We start from the raw sequence: 16090 nt of genomic DNA, 5'->3' as shown, positions 1-16090 counted from the left end.
CTCGCCGAAATGGACGCGCGTCTAGAGGCAAAATTCAATCACCTCATCGACCACCTGTCCCAATGCTTCGAGCAACAAATTGAAGCGGAATTTACACGCATGGTACGCACCCTTGAGATGAGCCTTGCAGGCTAGGACACCCGCCTCCAAACAATAGAGCAGGCCCTTCCCTCGCTGTCCCTACCCAATCCCCCTCCCCATCAATCCCGCCCACCTATCCCACAGAACCCCCTACCCAACCCCCCAACCCTCACCCCACCAAAGCTACAGTATGGCGGGGCGACCACCTAATTCCTTATAAATTCTGCAATGTAACTGCCGCCGCTTCCGGGGCAAGCGCGCACCCCTCCAACTCCTCCTCCCCACACTTCCCACGCCCCACATCCTCCTCCTTCAGGACACACATGCACCTGCCACACTTCCCAGCTACACATCCGCTCACTCGGACGTAACGAATACACCCAGGGCTTCCACACTCATACATCGCTCCATTGCACACCAAACGCATCAGATCACCCCCGAGACGCCCTGCGTGATCACAGAAATCATACCAGATGCACACTCCACACCATCTATTTTTAATGCAAATATATACCACCCACCGTCTCATCCGATGGCTTCATTGGAAACGCTTACTGCGCGATCTCCATCGTATTGCAGGCAAGCATCCATTGATTATCAGAAAGGACTTCAACAGTCAGCATACTGACTGGGGCTACCGCACCACCACGGGACGAGGAAGGCGACTCTGGTCCTTGGTACAAGAGCTTAGCCTCACAGTAAACAACAACTTTAACACTACCACGAGAGTTGACTACAATGCCAGCGCAGACATCAGCCCGGACTTGACACTGACCCGCAACCTTTCGGGTATTACGTGGAACACAACACATCACACATTAGGGAGCGATCATTACATCCTCTCCGTTACAGTACCGTACAAACAAAGAACGACCCTCCCCTAACACACAAACTCACCAACTCGGAAGCGGTCCGCGCCACACGGACGGCCCTTCCTGACACTCACAATACAGACATCGACTAGTGGGTGGCATCACTCATGAACGATGTCTCCGCACACACTTGAAACCCTGACACCACACCAGATACGCCCACCCTCGACACACTCCCGGCCCACCTATGGGAGGCCCAGTATAGCATCCTAGAGCGCTGGAAAGGGCAAAAGATAAATCGGGCCCTTAAAAAGTGGCTAGCCGCCCTGCAAACTCAAATTACTGAGCACACTGAGGAGCTCTGCCGATCCAACTGGGGACAGATTTGCGATAGCGTGGCTTGCAATCTGTCCTCCAAACGCAGTTGACAACTCCTCCGTCACTTAATTGACCCCATGCAATCCAAAACAGCCACACAACACCACGTCACACGCCTTATACACAGGACCGACCTTTCTCCCGACGCACTCATCGACATACGTAGAAACACACATACAACTCCCGGTACCTCAAATCCCCTGCCCCCCTATGCCGGCACCCCGAATGCCAATCTCGACGCGGAGATTACGAAAGCAGAAGTCACAGCGGCCCTCCTGACTCTCCGCTCTAACTCCACTCCAGGAGTTGACCGTATCTCCATTAGCATGCTCCGCAGTCGGTCGATTGACCAGCTCACGGGGTAATTCAACACATGCTGGCAGGAGGGCACCCTTCCGAAATCCTGGCGCCACGACAAAATCTTATTCATACCCAAGCCCTACAAACCCCTTACACCTGCAAATCTTCGTCACATCTCCCTAACATCATGTCTGGGCAAGCTTTTGGAGCATGTCGCTCTCGCCTCACTCACCCAACACATAACAGAGCAAGACCTCTACCCGCACAACATGGTGGGCTTCCGTCCCCACCTGTCTGCACAAGACGCCATGCTCCAGCTCACACAGGATATTTTTGACTCCTCATACCGGGCCACACAAAAGCTGTCCTCGCCTTGGATCTCTCCAAGGCCTTTGATCGCCGAGACCATCAAGCGATCATGGTGGCGCTCTCCCCCTTGAACATAGGTGAACGTATGTACACCTGTATTCGATCATTCCTTACTAACTGCACAGCCGAGATTCACTTCGGTCCCCACACATTCCACCCATACACGCTTAATGGGGTTGGCACCCCCCAGAGATCTGTCCTTTCCCCTTTTCTCTTCAATGTCACGCTCATCCCCCTTGCCCGCAAACTATAAACCATCCCTCACCCTAGGTGATCCGGAGTTCCCGGGTTCGAACCCTACCGCGGCGGCTGCGTTTTTATGGAGGAAAAACGCTAAGGCGCCCGTGTGCTGTGCGATGTCGGTGCACGTTAAAGATCCCCAGGTGGTCGAAATTATTCCGGAGCCCTCCACTACGGCACCTCTCTCTTCCTTTCTCCTTTCGCTCCCTCCTTTATCCCTTCCCTTACGGCGCGGTTCAGGTGTCCAACGATCTATGAGACAGATACTGCGTCATTTCCTTTCCCCAAAAACCAATTAAAAAATGAAAAAATCCCTCCCCTTAGGCATGCATTCTATGCTGATGATATCACTCTATGGACCACCCATGGCAGTGATGGAGACATAGAGACTACTCTGCAGTAGGCAGCTACCCTCACCCAAACACATGCGCGGAGTATCGGACTCTCATGCTCTCCGGAGAAGTCGGAGCTCCTTATACTCCGCCCCAAAACCCGAAACTGCCCCACAGCCCCCCTAACCGTGACACTGGAAAACCGGTACATCCCGGAGGTACACACTCTCCGGGTGCTGGGCCTGCACATCCAGAACAACGGAAAAACACTGTCACCATCCAGAAACTCAAACAGACGGCGGTGTCGATATCCCACCTAATCTGCCGAGTTTCTGGGCACCACCGGGGCATGAAGGAGCATGACCTATGTTGTCTCAATCATGCCTTCGTCCTCAGCCGCTTTCTCTTCCCGACCCCCTACCTGAATCTCCAGAGAACAGAAATCTCTACCCTGGATGCCATGATCCGAACGGCATTTAAAACAGCACTACACCTACCCCTAAATACCTCAACCGAAAAACTTCTCCAGCTAGGCCCACACAACACGATAGGTGAGCTTATTGAGGCCCACCGACAGACACAATACATACGTCTCGCGAGAAGCACCACCGGCAGACACATCCTACACACTCTCGACATCAGGATACCAGCCACGGATCCCACACAGCTCCAGGTCCCCCATCACATTCACCGCGAACTACTAATTAAACCTCTCCCCAAAAACATGCACCCCACCTACCACAACCCTGCCACAGAGCTCGCGCACGGGCGCTCCACAAACACTATGGCACGGAACCGGATGTCGTGTGGGTGGACGCCGTATGCGCAGACGAGGACGCGGTTGTAGCCATCACGAAACCCTCCCTATAACCGATTGCCAACCTTCACCTATCTCCCACTGCCACTTCGGAGGAGGCTGAAGAGGCCGGTATTGCCCGAGACATCACGCGCACGGAGGCCCGGTATATACTATCTGACTCTAAAACTGCCATACTAAATTTCGCCCGCGGGACAGGTCACGTCCCTGCATTTCGCATACTGAACACCCTCGCCGCACACCCGCCCCGCCACATGGAGCTCATATGGGTGCCTGCCCACTCCGGGAATCCTGGAAACGAGGCTGCCAACGCTTTAGCCCAAGGTTCTCTCAACCGGGCACCGGCGGCCTCCGATCTGGGGTTCTCACGGGAGCGCATGCATTCATTCAGTGAACTAACGCAGGCCTGCAAAGCCGAGCGTCAGCTGTGCCCCCCACCCCATCCTTCCCTCGGCAATTATCATCAGACACTTTGAAGGCGGCTCCAAACACGCACCTTACCCTCCCCTTATATACGCCCGCGCTATCACCAGGTCTACACAAACCCCTCCTGTACCCTCTGCCACCACCCCAAAGCCACTTTCGATCATAGCCTTTTCCTCTGCCCGGCGGATCTCCCCCTCGTGACCTGGAGCACCTTACCACTTGGGTGGCTTGGGAGACCCTATTGCGCTCCGAAGACCCGGCCAAGCAAGCTATCGCCACAGGCTGGTCTGCCAGCGTCATGAGCATCCGAGACATGTACATTTGAGTGCAGTGGGGCCGTGCGGGGGCCCAAGGACCTGCGCGTCCTAAACTCCCCTGTGTGTAATAAAGTTTCCACCATCACCTGATCTATGCCCCCTATGTCTTGAAGCAAGGACGGGTGAGGGAGGAGTGCCAGGTTGAAGAGAAGCAGCCAAAGAACCGACCCTTGCGGGGTGCCTCTGTCTCCCAGGGCTATCGGTTTCGACTTCTCCAGTTTTGATCTTTGCCGTTCTATTGCTTAAGAAATCCTGCACTCACTTGAATGTTCGCTTTCCGCACCCCGTCTGGCGCAGGTTACGGAAAATACGTTCGTGTGTGACGTTATCGAAGGCCCCATTGAGATCGAGCACCAGGATAGCTATTGGCGTAGGAGTCTTCGCTTGCTTGATAACCAGATCGTGTAGTTGCACCAAGACGTCTTGAGTGCTCAGGCGATCAGTGACGTCCAAATGTCTCTGTAGTCTATTGAAAATCATATGCTCGACCACCTTCCCCACACACGACGTGAGGGAGATGGGGCGCAGGTTGTCGACGCGAGGTGGTTTGCCCCGCTTCATTCCCTTCTTTTGGTAACGAACCCTTCTCCCAGGACGCGTTGGCGAGGTTTAGCAGTTCAGCTCGGCTTTTGTCGCCGACATGTGAGACAGATACTGCGCCATTTCCTTTCCTCAAAAACAAATTTCTAGTTTCATTTCTCGATGTCGCGATGAGTTGGAGCGCGAAAATGTGGCAAGAGGTTAAACGAATTCCAGAAGATTGGCATTCACGGCACTTAAGATCTGTAGCAACTAAATATGCTTGTGTTCACTTTTGTTGTAGGGCAAATTACTTTTTGGGCGCGGAATTTTCCTGCGTGAACAGGCGCGCTAGCTTTGGCAGTGTTGCCTGTTATGTATAAAACAGGGTATGGTTGAAGTTCATAGTTCTTCAGCGCAACGGCACGTTTTTAGCCAAGGAAAAGAAGACAGAAGACAGAAAAGAAGAAGGACGAACAAGGACGAACACAGCGCTCACTTACAACTGTTTATTCAGAGTCACACACACAGCTTAAATACTCTCAGACCAGCGCAGGCGCACACCGTAAAAGAACCAAAAAAGGAAAAATAGTAAAAACAATCTCATCATATCTTTATCGCAGAAACTTTGACAGGAACGCCTTTTCTGTATTATACAGAACGACTGAGGTATCGCTGACACACTCTGACCCAGCTTTTTTAATATAGCATGCCTCTATCGTTTCACGGGTTGTTTTTAATTTGCTTCTGCTTAGAATCCTCACTGCTGAAAACATCGGTGTGCAATCTTTGCAAGTTGCGCAGTGCTCAACAAGGTTAGCACCTTCCCTATTCCTTAAATCTCTTTCGTGTTCCTGAGACGGTCGTTGACGCAGCGCCCCGTTTGCCCTATGTAGTACTTGCCACACGTCAAGGGAATTTCGTACACAACGCCTGTGGCACATTCCGCAAAGCGGTTCCCGTGCCTCTTTTTACACCCAGGTTTCTTGTCATCACCTGTGATGCGTCGGGCCAACTGGCCTAGCTTCCGAGGGGCTGAAAAGACTAACGGCACATTATGCCGGTTTGCCACCTTTTTGAGGCCATGGGATAGTTTGTGCACGTGGGGCATCACTTCAGGTTTTACTTTAGCCTGCGGGGGTGTTATTGCCTCCTTCCGAGTTCCGGGCTTCAACTTCTTCAATAACGCTTCTGCAACAGCGACAACTACCGAGTCAGGGAAGCCGGCGGCCTCAAGCCTAGCCAATTGGTTCTCAAAACTATCTTGCATATCATGCACACAGGATTTTAGGAGTGCAGACTCTAAGCAGAGTTTTGCGATCCCTCTCTTCACAATCTTTGAATGGGATGAACTATAAGGCAAAAGTTCTTTTTGTGCTCTGAGCAAGTAAGACCAGCACACGTGCTTGTTCATAAACCTTAATGGTATGGTCGGTAGCGTGCCTGGCTGCCCATCCAAAGGTCGGGGGTTCGAATCCGGACTGAAATCTGTAGAAGTTTTCATTTACTAAAACCAACTACTTTACAAAGTTAAGTCGTTCGAAGTCCTCTTTTCGATTATTTTCATTCTAGACATACACGCATTACGTCACGCGTGTCATGGGTGGGTTTCTCGACACAACGCTGCCGCTAAACGGAAGCCTTAGCGCTGTCGCGTTCAAATGCGCGTCGCCAATCAGTTGTTGATCACAACGACCTGGTCTGGGGGCGATCGCGCCACTTGGAGGTTCTAATGTGCAGAGACGTCAGGCAAAACGTCTACTTCATCGCCATACTGTTTTCGTATTCTTACATAGGCTGGCGGCGGCGGGCTGTCATTCAAGCCAGCTAAAATCTTCGTACCACACTTCTCAATCCGCACCCGCTTACGCCCCTGGCGACGCGTACTCTTTTATAAATTGCGTTGAGAGTACTACCGAGTACTACGTGTTAGCTTCTTGTGGCTTGAAAAATAAAACCAAAAGAAAAAGATAAACGGGATTACTAACTTTAACACAACTGAACTATCAAGCTTATAAAGCTACATGCGTCCGCGCTTCCCTCGAGAAAATTACTTAGAACAGATAGCAACACTGAACAATAAAGTATGTATATTAATAACGCATTCGAAGATGTTTCATCCTGCGGGAGGAGAATTGAGGGGGGGGGGCGGCTAAATAGCCTCAGTGCAGCTAACATTAATCATAATAAGGGAGTAATGAACCACTAGCATCCACCCAAGCGCGGACATACGTCTGCAAAGGAAAGATATACAGCTTTCACAAACCTCGTGATTGAAGAAAAATTCGTTCCGTTCCGGGGACCGAGCCCGGGACCACCACCCGTCAGGGCAGTCGCTAAACCAACTAAGCCAACCAGGACGGCTAGCAGATGGCAGAGCTAAACCCAACTGATCAACTCAATGAGGGAACGCGTTAAAGCAACATATTTATGGGAATCCCGTAAGGTGGTGCACATTTGTAATAAGGGTAGTAATAATAATAAGTAATATTAAGATTTGCAGTGAGTCCACATCAAACTCAGCCATACCGCTACAAAGTAGAGCTTATTGCAAATTTCACTCTCCCTTCCCTTATAAAAATGGTCTATAGAGAGTCTGTAGATTTCTTATAGACTCTATTGGCTTCCTGTTGATGCTACTTTTTTGTCTATTCATAGTCTATAGACTGTCTATAGACAAAAGTCTAATAAAGGAGTATGGTTATATATTTATAGATTGTCTATAGACTGTCTATATGATTTGTATTGCCTACAGACTGTTCTCTACGGTTTGTCTATGGACCTCCTTCACCCCGCGACGTCACGAAGATGCGGTGGCGCTGATGTTAGCAGCGACTTTCGCATGGTAGGCAAAACAGGTTCCGCTTGCCCGTGCCTACCGCAGCTGCCGCAGCTACCGGCGGCTGCTTCAAGCCTGTACCCTGCAGAAGCAGCATGTATTGACCAGCTGCATCACTGCTGGATCCGCGTAGTAGCATAAAAAATATTAAATTAGCCTCGATAGGTTTCTCGCACATAAATTCCGCATTCGGAAACTGGCTAACAGGCATTGGGCCACGGTAGTAAAGCGCGAAGTCTGGGAGCCGATAGGAACTGCCACTCAATGCACTTAATAGCATGCAAGTTACTGCGTTCATTCACTTGAACTTCAGGATAGAAGGCTGATAATTGTTCAAGGAAAAAAAAGACATATGCAGCTGCACACGTACTTATCACCTTGAGCCGGAGTGCACGGGGCGCCGACAGGTTCACTCGCCCTCAAGGAATACGTTTTTTTGTTAATAGCACACCATGTTTTAATGGCGCGTTTTATGACATTTAATATTTACTTGAAACTGTTTCTTGATATGACGACGTAATTATTTCATTCGAGTAGAAAGAAGTCTGGTAAGTTCTGTCAAACTTGCGCGGTCGCGTTGGTGTGCTTAGAATAGCGTACCTTAAGTGTGCTAAACGCCATATGCTTTTTCATTGCATCATGTGTGTGTCATGTTTCATGAGGTAGTACATGATCGCGAAGCTTGTTTGGAAAGAAGCAGCCGCAGGCGTGCTACTGACAGACACGTGGCGAGATTGAGAGGGGACGCGGCAATGAAAAGTGTTTTCGTTATTCATGCATGCGATATGTAACTAAACTTGGGGCAAATATGAAATTCCTACGCTAGTTTCAGTAACTTCTTTTATTTATAGCGATACCTGGTGCAGTTCTGGGTAATTATAATTAACACCGTCGTCAAGTCCCCCCAAGGTCTCAAATAATTGAGTAGATAGTGCGCAGTTTTTTTATGCCAGCATGTACATAAAGCCCTGTTCATTACGATCACGCGATTAGTTCTTTTTCTATATGATCAGTACTTATGCATGCATAGTTACATGAAAACGTTTCTTACAAGAAATAACTAACACAGTACTGCACGTGTAGGGAAAAATCGAGAGATTTATTACGCTCCTCAACGTCTCAGGAATAGTTTGCGACAAATGGAATCATTTGATTTTCATGCGAATTACGAAGGTGAGTGATCCAGTCGCAGAAAATGTGAGAGGTCACAAAACAAACCCTAAAGTTTAATCCCTCGTTTATGGCATCTTCGCTTTCGCTTTGGTCAAAGAAATGCAGCACTGAAATCAAAGAAATTACCTCACAATTTTTGACGACCACACTTCTAAAAAGCGTAATTTATAAATTTGTACTCAATAATTTGCTATAATTTTCCGTCACTAAACTAGACTTCAGGGCTAGGAAAGAAAATAATTCTAGAAATAAAAAATTTTCACTAAATTGACCAGCTTAATAAGAGGACAAGTCGGCCTGGCTGGTGCGTGGTCATGCGGCTAAAAACAGCGCTAAGCGAGACAGGAGATGAGGGACACGACGCTGTCCCCACTTTTCGCACAGCGCGACACGTACGTATGTCAGCAGACGATGAGCGCATGTCTGCTCCGACGAAACAAGGCCAGCACTTCCCCTCACTATTGTCCCGAAGTAAAATCATTCCGGCTAGTGCAGAGTGTCAAAACTTGTTTTATTCAATGCCTAGCGCATAAACGGCAGGAACGCTTTCTACATGTTTACTACTAACCATATATACAATACAGTGGCAAACTATTTCTCTTTATAGGCCGCACGTGGCCAACGCGAGCTCGTGTACTTCAACAAATTACTAAGTTGGAAGCATCGACCATTGCTATGATTCGCAGTAAACGGGAAAGGCGCCTACAAGCCTTGAAAACCCGCGCTCAACACCTATCCGCGACGCCACTCCCCGACCTTTTGCCTACCACGAGCTCGCTAGCGACTGCAGCGCCACCTCGTTTGTTTACAAACATGCAGGAGGTCCATAGAGAGTCATAGACTTTACAGACAGAAGTCTATGGACAGTCTATAGACTGACTAAAAAATTTGTAAGGGTTGTGGGATTCCCTTAAACAAGTTAGCTTAAATGCTAGAATTATTGTTAGACACCTAGAACCATTAACAGCATTGTTGTAGGACGCACATGTTTTTCATGCATGTTGTGCGTCCACATGCGCACATGAGTGCGAGGGGGAAAAGACGAGTTCTCGTTCCAGACGCGATTATTCAAATCATCACAGGTCCTTCACCTGCACCATACATATTAGTGCGGCGCTCACTTTCAAGGTTTGTCAGTTGGCTTTCTTCACTGGCCGCGAACCGCATCTTCGCGGTTAACTACCGGATTCTAACAGCGACACGGCGCAGACTGCTCCAGGCTGTCTGCGGAGAGCAGCTGGGCTCGGCCTGAGCAGCGTCTGCGCTGCACGGCGCAGGGGAGCTTCGAGCCGCTGCAGTGCTCGGACTCGCACTGCTACTGCCTGCGCCAGGACGGCAGCCTCGATGGAAGGCCCGTGCCACGAGGGGCGCCCCTGCAGCATCTCAAGTGCTGTGAGTTGTCGCGAAGTTCGCAATACATGTGCTTCAGCCCCTTAGTAGCCAGCGCTAATTACGTTCAAAATCAATGCCACCCGATCGCCGACTAAGGCATCAAAGATGGGGTACATAAGAAAGTGGACAGAGATTAATTGGAGAAGAAATTTTTCATTTTCTTTACTTCTACAGTCTGTCCTCGAATGTATACGCATATCAGTGCCGCAATTTAGGCAAAAGTATCTGGCTTTAGATATATCTCTCGAAAAGCAATGACATAATCCTTGTAAACCATAAAACAGCCGCTTTCTTTAGCGCTCTAATGTCAAAGCCCCAGCTTGTTGCAAAGATATGTATGTATCTTTTGTGGGTCTGTGTGGTTGTCGGCGACGTGTTTTTGCAGTTGGCGTCCACACGACACATCACACGAAACAGTCTGCTGCCTTGTAAGAAAACGGATTAGATGGTTTCTGACACGTTGGCAACTGCATGGCGAAACCCTTCAGACTGCAGGCACCACGTTAGTTGCTGCGTTGCTCGTTTTACGTTTTTTTGTCAAGCGGTAGTAATCGCGATGTACGAGCAATACAAAACACCCATTCAACGCTTACTCCTCATGAGTGCGGCGCGCATGATTTTTTGTTATTGCGTCTCAGTAGCTTTGCATAGTCCAATACCGCCAATATGTTTCGCAAACGCAATTGGGACAAGATGCCCAAGAGAGCACTGAAGATGAAACGATGCCATTAATTCGTGTTGCTAATAGCAGTTATTCAAGTTCGATGCAGAAGTAGAGGTAGGTCAGGTGTCGGGTGCAACTAAGTGTTCCTTTTCGTATTGCATGACTGGTCCGAATAGACAAGAATTTGACGAGTGTAGGCTTAATACGCCTGGATTAGAGAACTCCACCAGAGTTTATCCTTGCAAGAGCGTCGAACACAATAACGAGCAGTGGTCCCTTGGTTCCTCTTATCCCGCACCATCCCTTATACTGGCGCCAGCAAACGAGACACCAGAAAAGGTTAATTGGCCTTGTTTCGCCGACAAGAAACTGACCACGTCCATATTGGTTGCGATGATGCCAATACATAAGCGTCGAAGTGCAGTGCAAAATGATTCCAAAACCTTTGGCTTCCAAAAATTGAAACCACTGCACTGAAATCTTGGAAAGTGGCAGCCTGCGACACCATGCAAACCGGCCTGCTCCTACTCGGCGTCGCAGACGAGAAAGGTCGGCCCCTCATTGGCGAGTGCATGGCGGAGCGTCTCAGGGTTGCGGCCCTGCTCAGGAAGGAAGCCGAAGAGGGCGGTGAGCCCCCTTTCATACGCCAAGTGCCCAGCTGCGACCCTGACGGAACGTACGCGCCCCGACAGTGCGCGGACGACAGGTAAGATTCAAGCGAGACCAACGCATTTTAAAGTACACCGCGCCAAAAGCTTGGTAACTTCGCTGAAACCACGCTCAAACTTTTTCAGGATGTATAACTGATGTCAGTGCGCATTTTTGCGAGAACATTGTTTGGTTTTGCGCTTCCTTGTTGTGGAACCCAATCTACTACAGCTTGCTAATAACATTAACATATTGCCAAATTTAGCTGATGTCAATGTACTATGTACTGATACAGGAATTTTCTTGCAATAATAACTCGTTCTGGTATTCTGATTTTCCGCAGTCCGTACGCGAATGGAACGCGTTGCAACTTTGTATTACCGCGCAGCCAACATTGGAAAAATTTATTGTGCTCGCTGAAAAGGCAGTTCTTTCTTATAGACAAACGTCAGGCCGTGTCGTCAAAGAGATGCGGCGGCGCAGGCGTCAGCAGTGACTTTCGTTGTGCAGGCAAAAAGCGGCACCTTCCGCATTAGGTGCGCCACGCTTGCGTGTTTTTGGGCACAACTGCCGACAAATTGTGGTGCGGTTGGTTGAGCCGCAATGCAGAAGAAAGGAAGCGGCACAAGTTTCCACAAGTTTATTGCAGTCAGATAGGCGCGAAAGCGACGGGCAGGGGCCGAGGAGAAGGACAAGTTCGGCGACGGATCGGCTTCGCGGCTAATGAATATCGCCGGGCTCGTGAATTATTATGCCGAGCTCGTTTCACCCCTTGGGTTATTATATTGCGTTTCTGCACTCAAATCTACTAAGTTGGTTCGTGTCTCTGACTTCGCATCGTTGCTGTTCGGTCGCGTGGTGAACAGTGCAAAAATGAAGTAACGCCTGCAACTCGTTCTCATTCTGTCGTGCTCTCAGCACAAGTTTAGGAGCGATATTCCCTGTGCTTGGGATCGTAAGTTGAACGCAGGGGGCCATTTTCAGATGCTTATCACTCGGGTAACGTCCCGAGCATCACTTCCCGCAAAAAAAAAGAGAAAAAGCTGCCGCCAGTCGCCTTCAGCGTTCACACCGTGCCGCGCTTGAAGAAGCACCGGGCTCGGGTAGTAGCATTCACTATGGTTTTTTCTGTTTTCATTTTCGGGAATTTCGACAATGTGTCGTTTCAAGGCCGGTCAACGACGCTAGGATATCGACAACGTCGCGCAGTGTTATTTCCCGAATTAATTGAATTTTCACATTGTAGGTCGATCAGAATCTGGCGAACACAGCAAATTCTACGCCAAAAGCCACTCCGATCAAGCAGAATGCGCACGCATGAATAAATTCTAAAATAACAAGCAAAATTTTATAGCTTAGCGGAGTGAGTGTACATTTCGTTTGGAGCTCGAGGAAAACGTCTATGCATGCGCTCGTGGAGCTCCCGGATCGCATTTGCCTTATTCAAAGCAGCTGTAGTGTTCGTTAATTTCCAACGTCTCCGGAGTGAAGCGGCTCGGTGAAAATAGGAAGCACATTACAAGGCTCGTTGTGTGAGATAACTGATTCGCGTCGTGCATCACGTCTCTTCTTGCTTTAGCAATCGGGTATGCTTTATCGGCCCATAAGTTGAGAGCACATGTGGACTATTTGTTCCTCCCATACGTCGCGCTTTCGCCCACCGTAGCGCTGCGCTGTTACTTGTCGCCAACTTGGAGCGGAGAAGCACCCGATGCAGCGCTCCATCTACTAATTCCACCTGGCGAACACGCTGAAAATGGCTTAGCTCGGCTATGCCAGGATATACGTAGCGAGAGGTACGTTTCCCTGGCTGAGCTTGTTGTGGTCACTGTATGTTTAGTAATGAGAGACATTGGGTATACACATCTTTTATTCATTTTGCTTGACACAGAGGAAAACTACCCGATGATCAGCGAACTAGCATGCAGCGGTCTCAATTTTGTCGATACAGTATTTCGATTTGGTAGAGCCGCTTTATAGTATACAAGCTATATAGTAGTTACCCATTGTGTAGTCTGGACGTGAGCGTCCGAAGCTAAATTGAAGTCAAACTTTTCTTTCATACACTGACTAAGAGAGTCCTGTTTTCTGTTGAAATCACCCAAAGTCACACACAACTGTGAAACCGTGCCGCAGGCTGGTATAGACGTGGCAACCACGTCAACCATCTGCTTTACAGATGCTCCTGGTGCCACGTGGACTCCTTGAATGATAATGCCGCTTTCCAGAAGCCGAACACAGCAGGCTTCACCATTATTCACCGCGATCGAAGGGAGATGTTTGAAAGCGGTGATACCTTGTTTCATGTACACACAGCGCTCTTACTTGGTTCAAGCCAACTGCCAGGCGACAACCTCAGGATCGAAAGTGTTAATCTTCCCTTGCCTATACCTCCGTTTAGCAGCGGCTGGACGTTAGCAGCGGCTCTGCATGCATGTCAAACGTTGTGATACAGACGTCCACTACACCTTCGCCTTTTATACGCAATCCTGCACATGCGACGCGGGGTTCGGGTGATAGAGTGGCGTGCAGCGAGGCGGCGACGAAGAACACGGAGCAGCTGTGGAGTCTCTGGTTACCATGGTATCGGCGCATGCGCACCATTGCTCATCCGCATGATGTCACACTCGGTTTTGGCGGTGGAGCGGGCACGCGGCCGCGGCGAAGTGCACGCCGCACGTTGCTCCTCTTCGGTTGCCAGGGTAACGGCGCATGTGCACAGCTGGCCTCTCCCATGTACCGCGAAATGCTCGACTGGTAGCCCAGTGTATATCTCCTGTTTCCTCATGTGTATTTGTTTTCTGTTCTTGTCTTCATTTTTCAGCCCACCCCTGTAATGACCCTTTCGTGGTTGGCAGTATTCCAAATAAAATAAAAAGAAAAAGTCAATGCCTATATATGATCACATCGTGGGGGCAGTGGTCGAGAACAGTGAACAAGACAGGTGTAGTACGACCGACAGTGCAAACACGCGCAGTGCATATTCCAACGACAGCAGCAGCACTTCCGTCGGCGACACGAGTGGCTGAGGAAACTCCCTTAACACGAGACTGTTGAGGGGCTCGTGTCGCACAAATCCGACGTCGCCATCGGTGTCGTCGGCGTTGTTGACCGTGACCGAAAAATCCACGAAAAATCGGCATATAGAAGCAATCTATACGAGGCAGGTCACGTAACCTTGTGGCATCATCCCAACCTGCCCTCCGGATTGTGAGCAAATGGCGCACCGTGGTGGCTAGGTGGCAGTTAAAAAATGACTGGTCGCTGGAGGTTGCTCGGCAAGAGCAATCTGGGTCACACAAGCCCCATCTGTGGCAGCTCCTTCCATCGCAGGGCAGTGGCGCAATGCCTAAGCGCTGCACCACTGCGCCTGGAGTGTGATCTATGAATGTTAAGGAGAGAATGACCAGTTCAACATATATATGGGCATCAATTAAACCATTAGCTATCGCGTCATACCGTTAAGGCGGAGCTTAAGTGTCCCTTCAAGTTTGTTTGTCCTCAGTTAATCGTGATGTATGACGCCTTTTAAAACTACTATACTTCATGCAGGTGCTACTGCGTCCGATCCAATGGACAGCCCTACGACAAGCAACGTTACTCTGTGCTCCGATGCTCGGAGGCAGCGAAGAATATGACTTGCAGTAAGTACAGTACTTGAAACTAGAGTCTAAGCGCAAGCAATAAATACAGAAGATCCACCACGGGCAGATACGCATTTCCTTTGCCATTCGGAGCGGAAAGCGGTCATACCTCCAACATGTGCAGTAAGTGTTCTGACACTGCCGGAAGCCAGAATGCAAAATACTGTGAGAAAAAAAATGTGAATCGATACACGCACAATTAGCCGTGCGATATTCTGTTACAGTGCTCCTTCTCCCAAAGATAGCGCGCGCTTTAGTCACGAATCAGCAAACCTATGCAACAATTACCAGCGCAACGAGAATGACACTGAGGTGATATTTACTGGCGCACTTCACATGTGCACAGTGAACATGCGGCAGGCTAAGTTCACTGCATGATAAGGCATCTTTCAATGATCTCCAAACGCCCATCCAGCGAACTTCCTAGCATGATCGCACGTCACATAAGCTGGTTTTCATCGCATGATAGACAATTAATTGCTCATACACCAATCAACCCAATTAACTGAGTCGCCTGCCACCATCTCTCGGAGGGTAGTAGTAAAAAAAAATCACTGCCTCCCAGTTATCGCTGGCAACTATATATAACTCACTATACCGTTACCGTTAGGCTCGAATGCTCCGTGCTTTTCCTTCACGGTACAATTCCTTTCGTTGAGACAGAAGAGGACGACAGCGGCCCAAACATATGTACACATAAATAATACCAGCAGCAAGGCGGAAACTTGTTGGGTTTTTCTGATCCGCTTATCGATATCTGCTCCGACCTGAAGGTATGATCAGCAAGCCTATCCAATCGGTAGCAGTGCAACGAAAATGACAGCGGCGTGATCTTATTAAATCCTCACGTGACGCCACGGGCGTCATCATGGAGCCCAAGGCACCACGGTAAACATCCCAAGTATAGAGGCAGCTAAAGAGGCCGCCATTGCTCTGGCAATATCGCACGGCAACGCAACAGGACAAAACCTCAGTACAGTGACGGGCTCTAAACAAGCACGCAGAAATGCACAAGAGGCAGGATTGACAGCATCGCCAATCATATTCTACACACGACGAGAAGACACATAAACACTAAGCATAATATAGTATGGGTTCCGGGACATGAGGAGATGAGGAGCAACGTGGCAGCAGACGAG

At 49.4% G+C, this 16090-nt stretch overlaps 1 protein-coding gene across 4 annotated transcripts in view; it reads left to right on the top strand.

The window, feature by feature from the left end:
* Nucleotides 1-16090, top strand: part of LOC144125677 (nidogen-2-like) — a 34900-nt gene that overhangs the window by 17214 nt on the left and 1596 nt on the right. For 3 of the 4 annotated variants that reach the window (XM_077659270.1, XM_077659268.1, XM_077659269.1), the window contains exons 6-8: nt 9813-9995; nt 11200-11365; nt 14860-14951. In XM_077659270.1, the coding sequence (XP_077515396.1) occupies nt 9813-9995; nt 11200-11365; nt 14860-14951 (441 nt within the window). The remainder of the gene's footprint in view (nt 1-9812; nt 9996-11199; nt 11366-14859; nt 14952-16090) is intronic. The other variant, XM_077659271.1, reaches the window with a different exon arrangement.

This window comes from Amblyomma americanum, chromosome 3 (genome assembly GCF_052857255.1).
Source record: "Amblyomma americanum isolate KBUSLIRL-KWMA chromosome 3, ASM5285725v1, whole genome shotgun sequence".
Lineage (NCBI taxonomy): Eukaryota > Metazoa > Arthropoda > Arachnida > Ixodida > Ixodidae > Amblyomma > Amblyomma americanum.
Note: the sequence above shows the minus strand (reverse complement) of the source record. Positions and strands in the feature narration are given on the sequence as shown.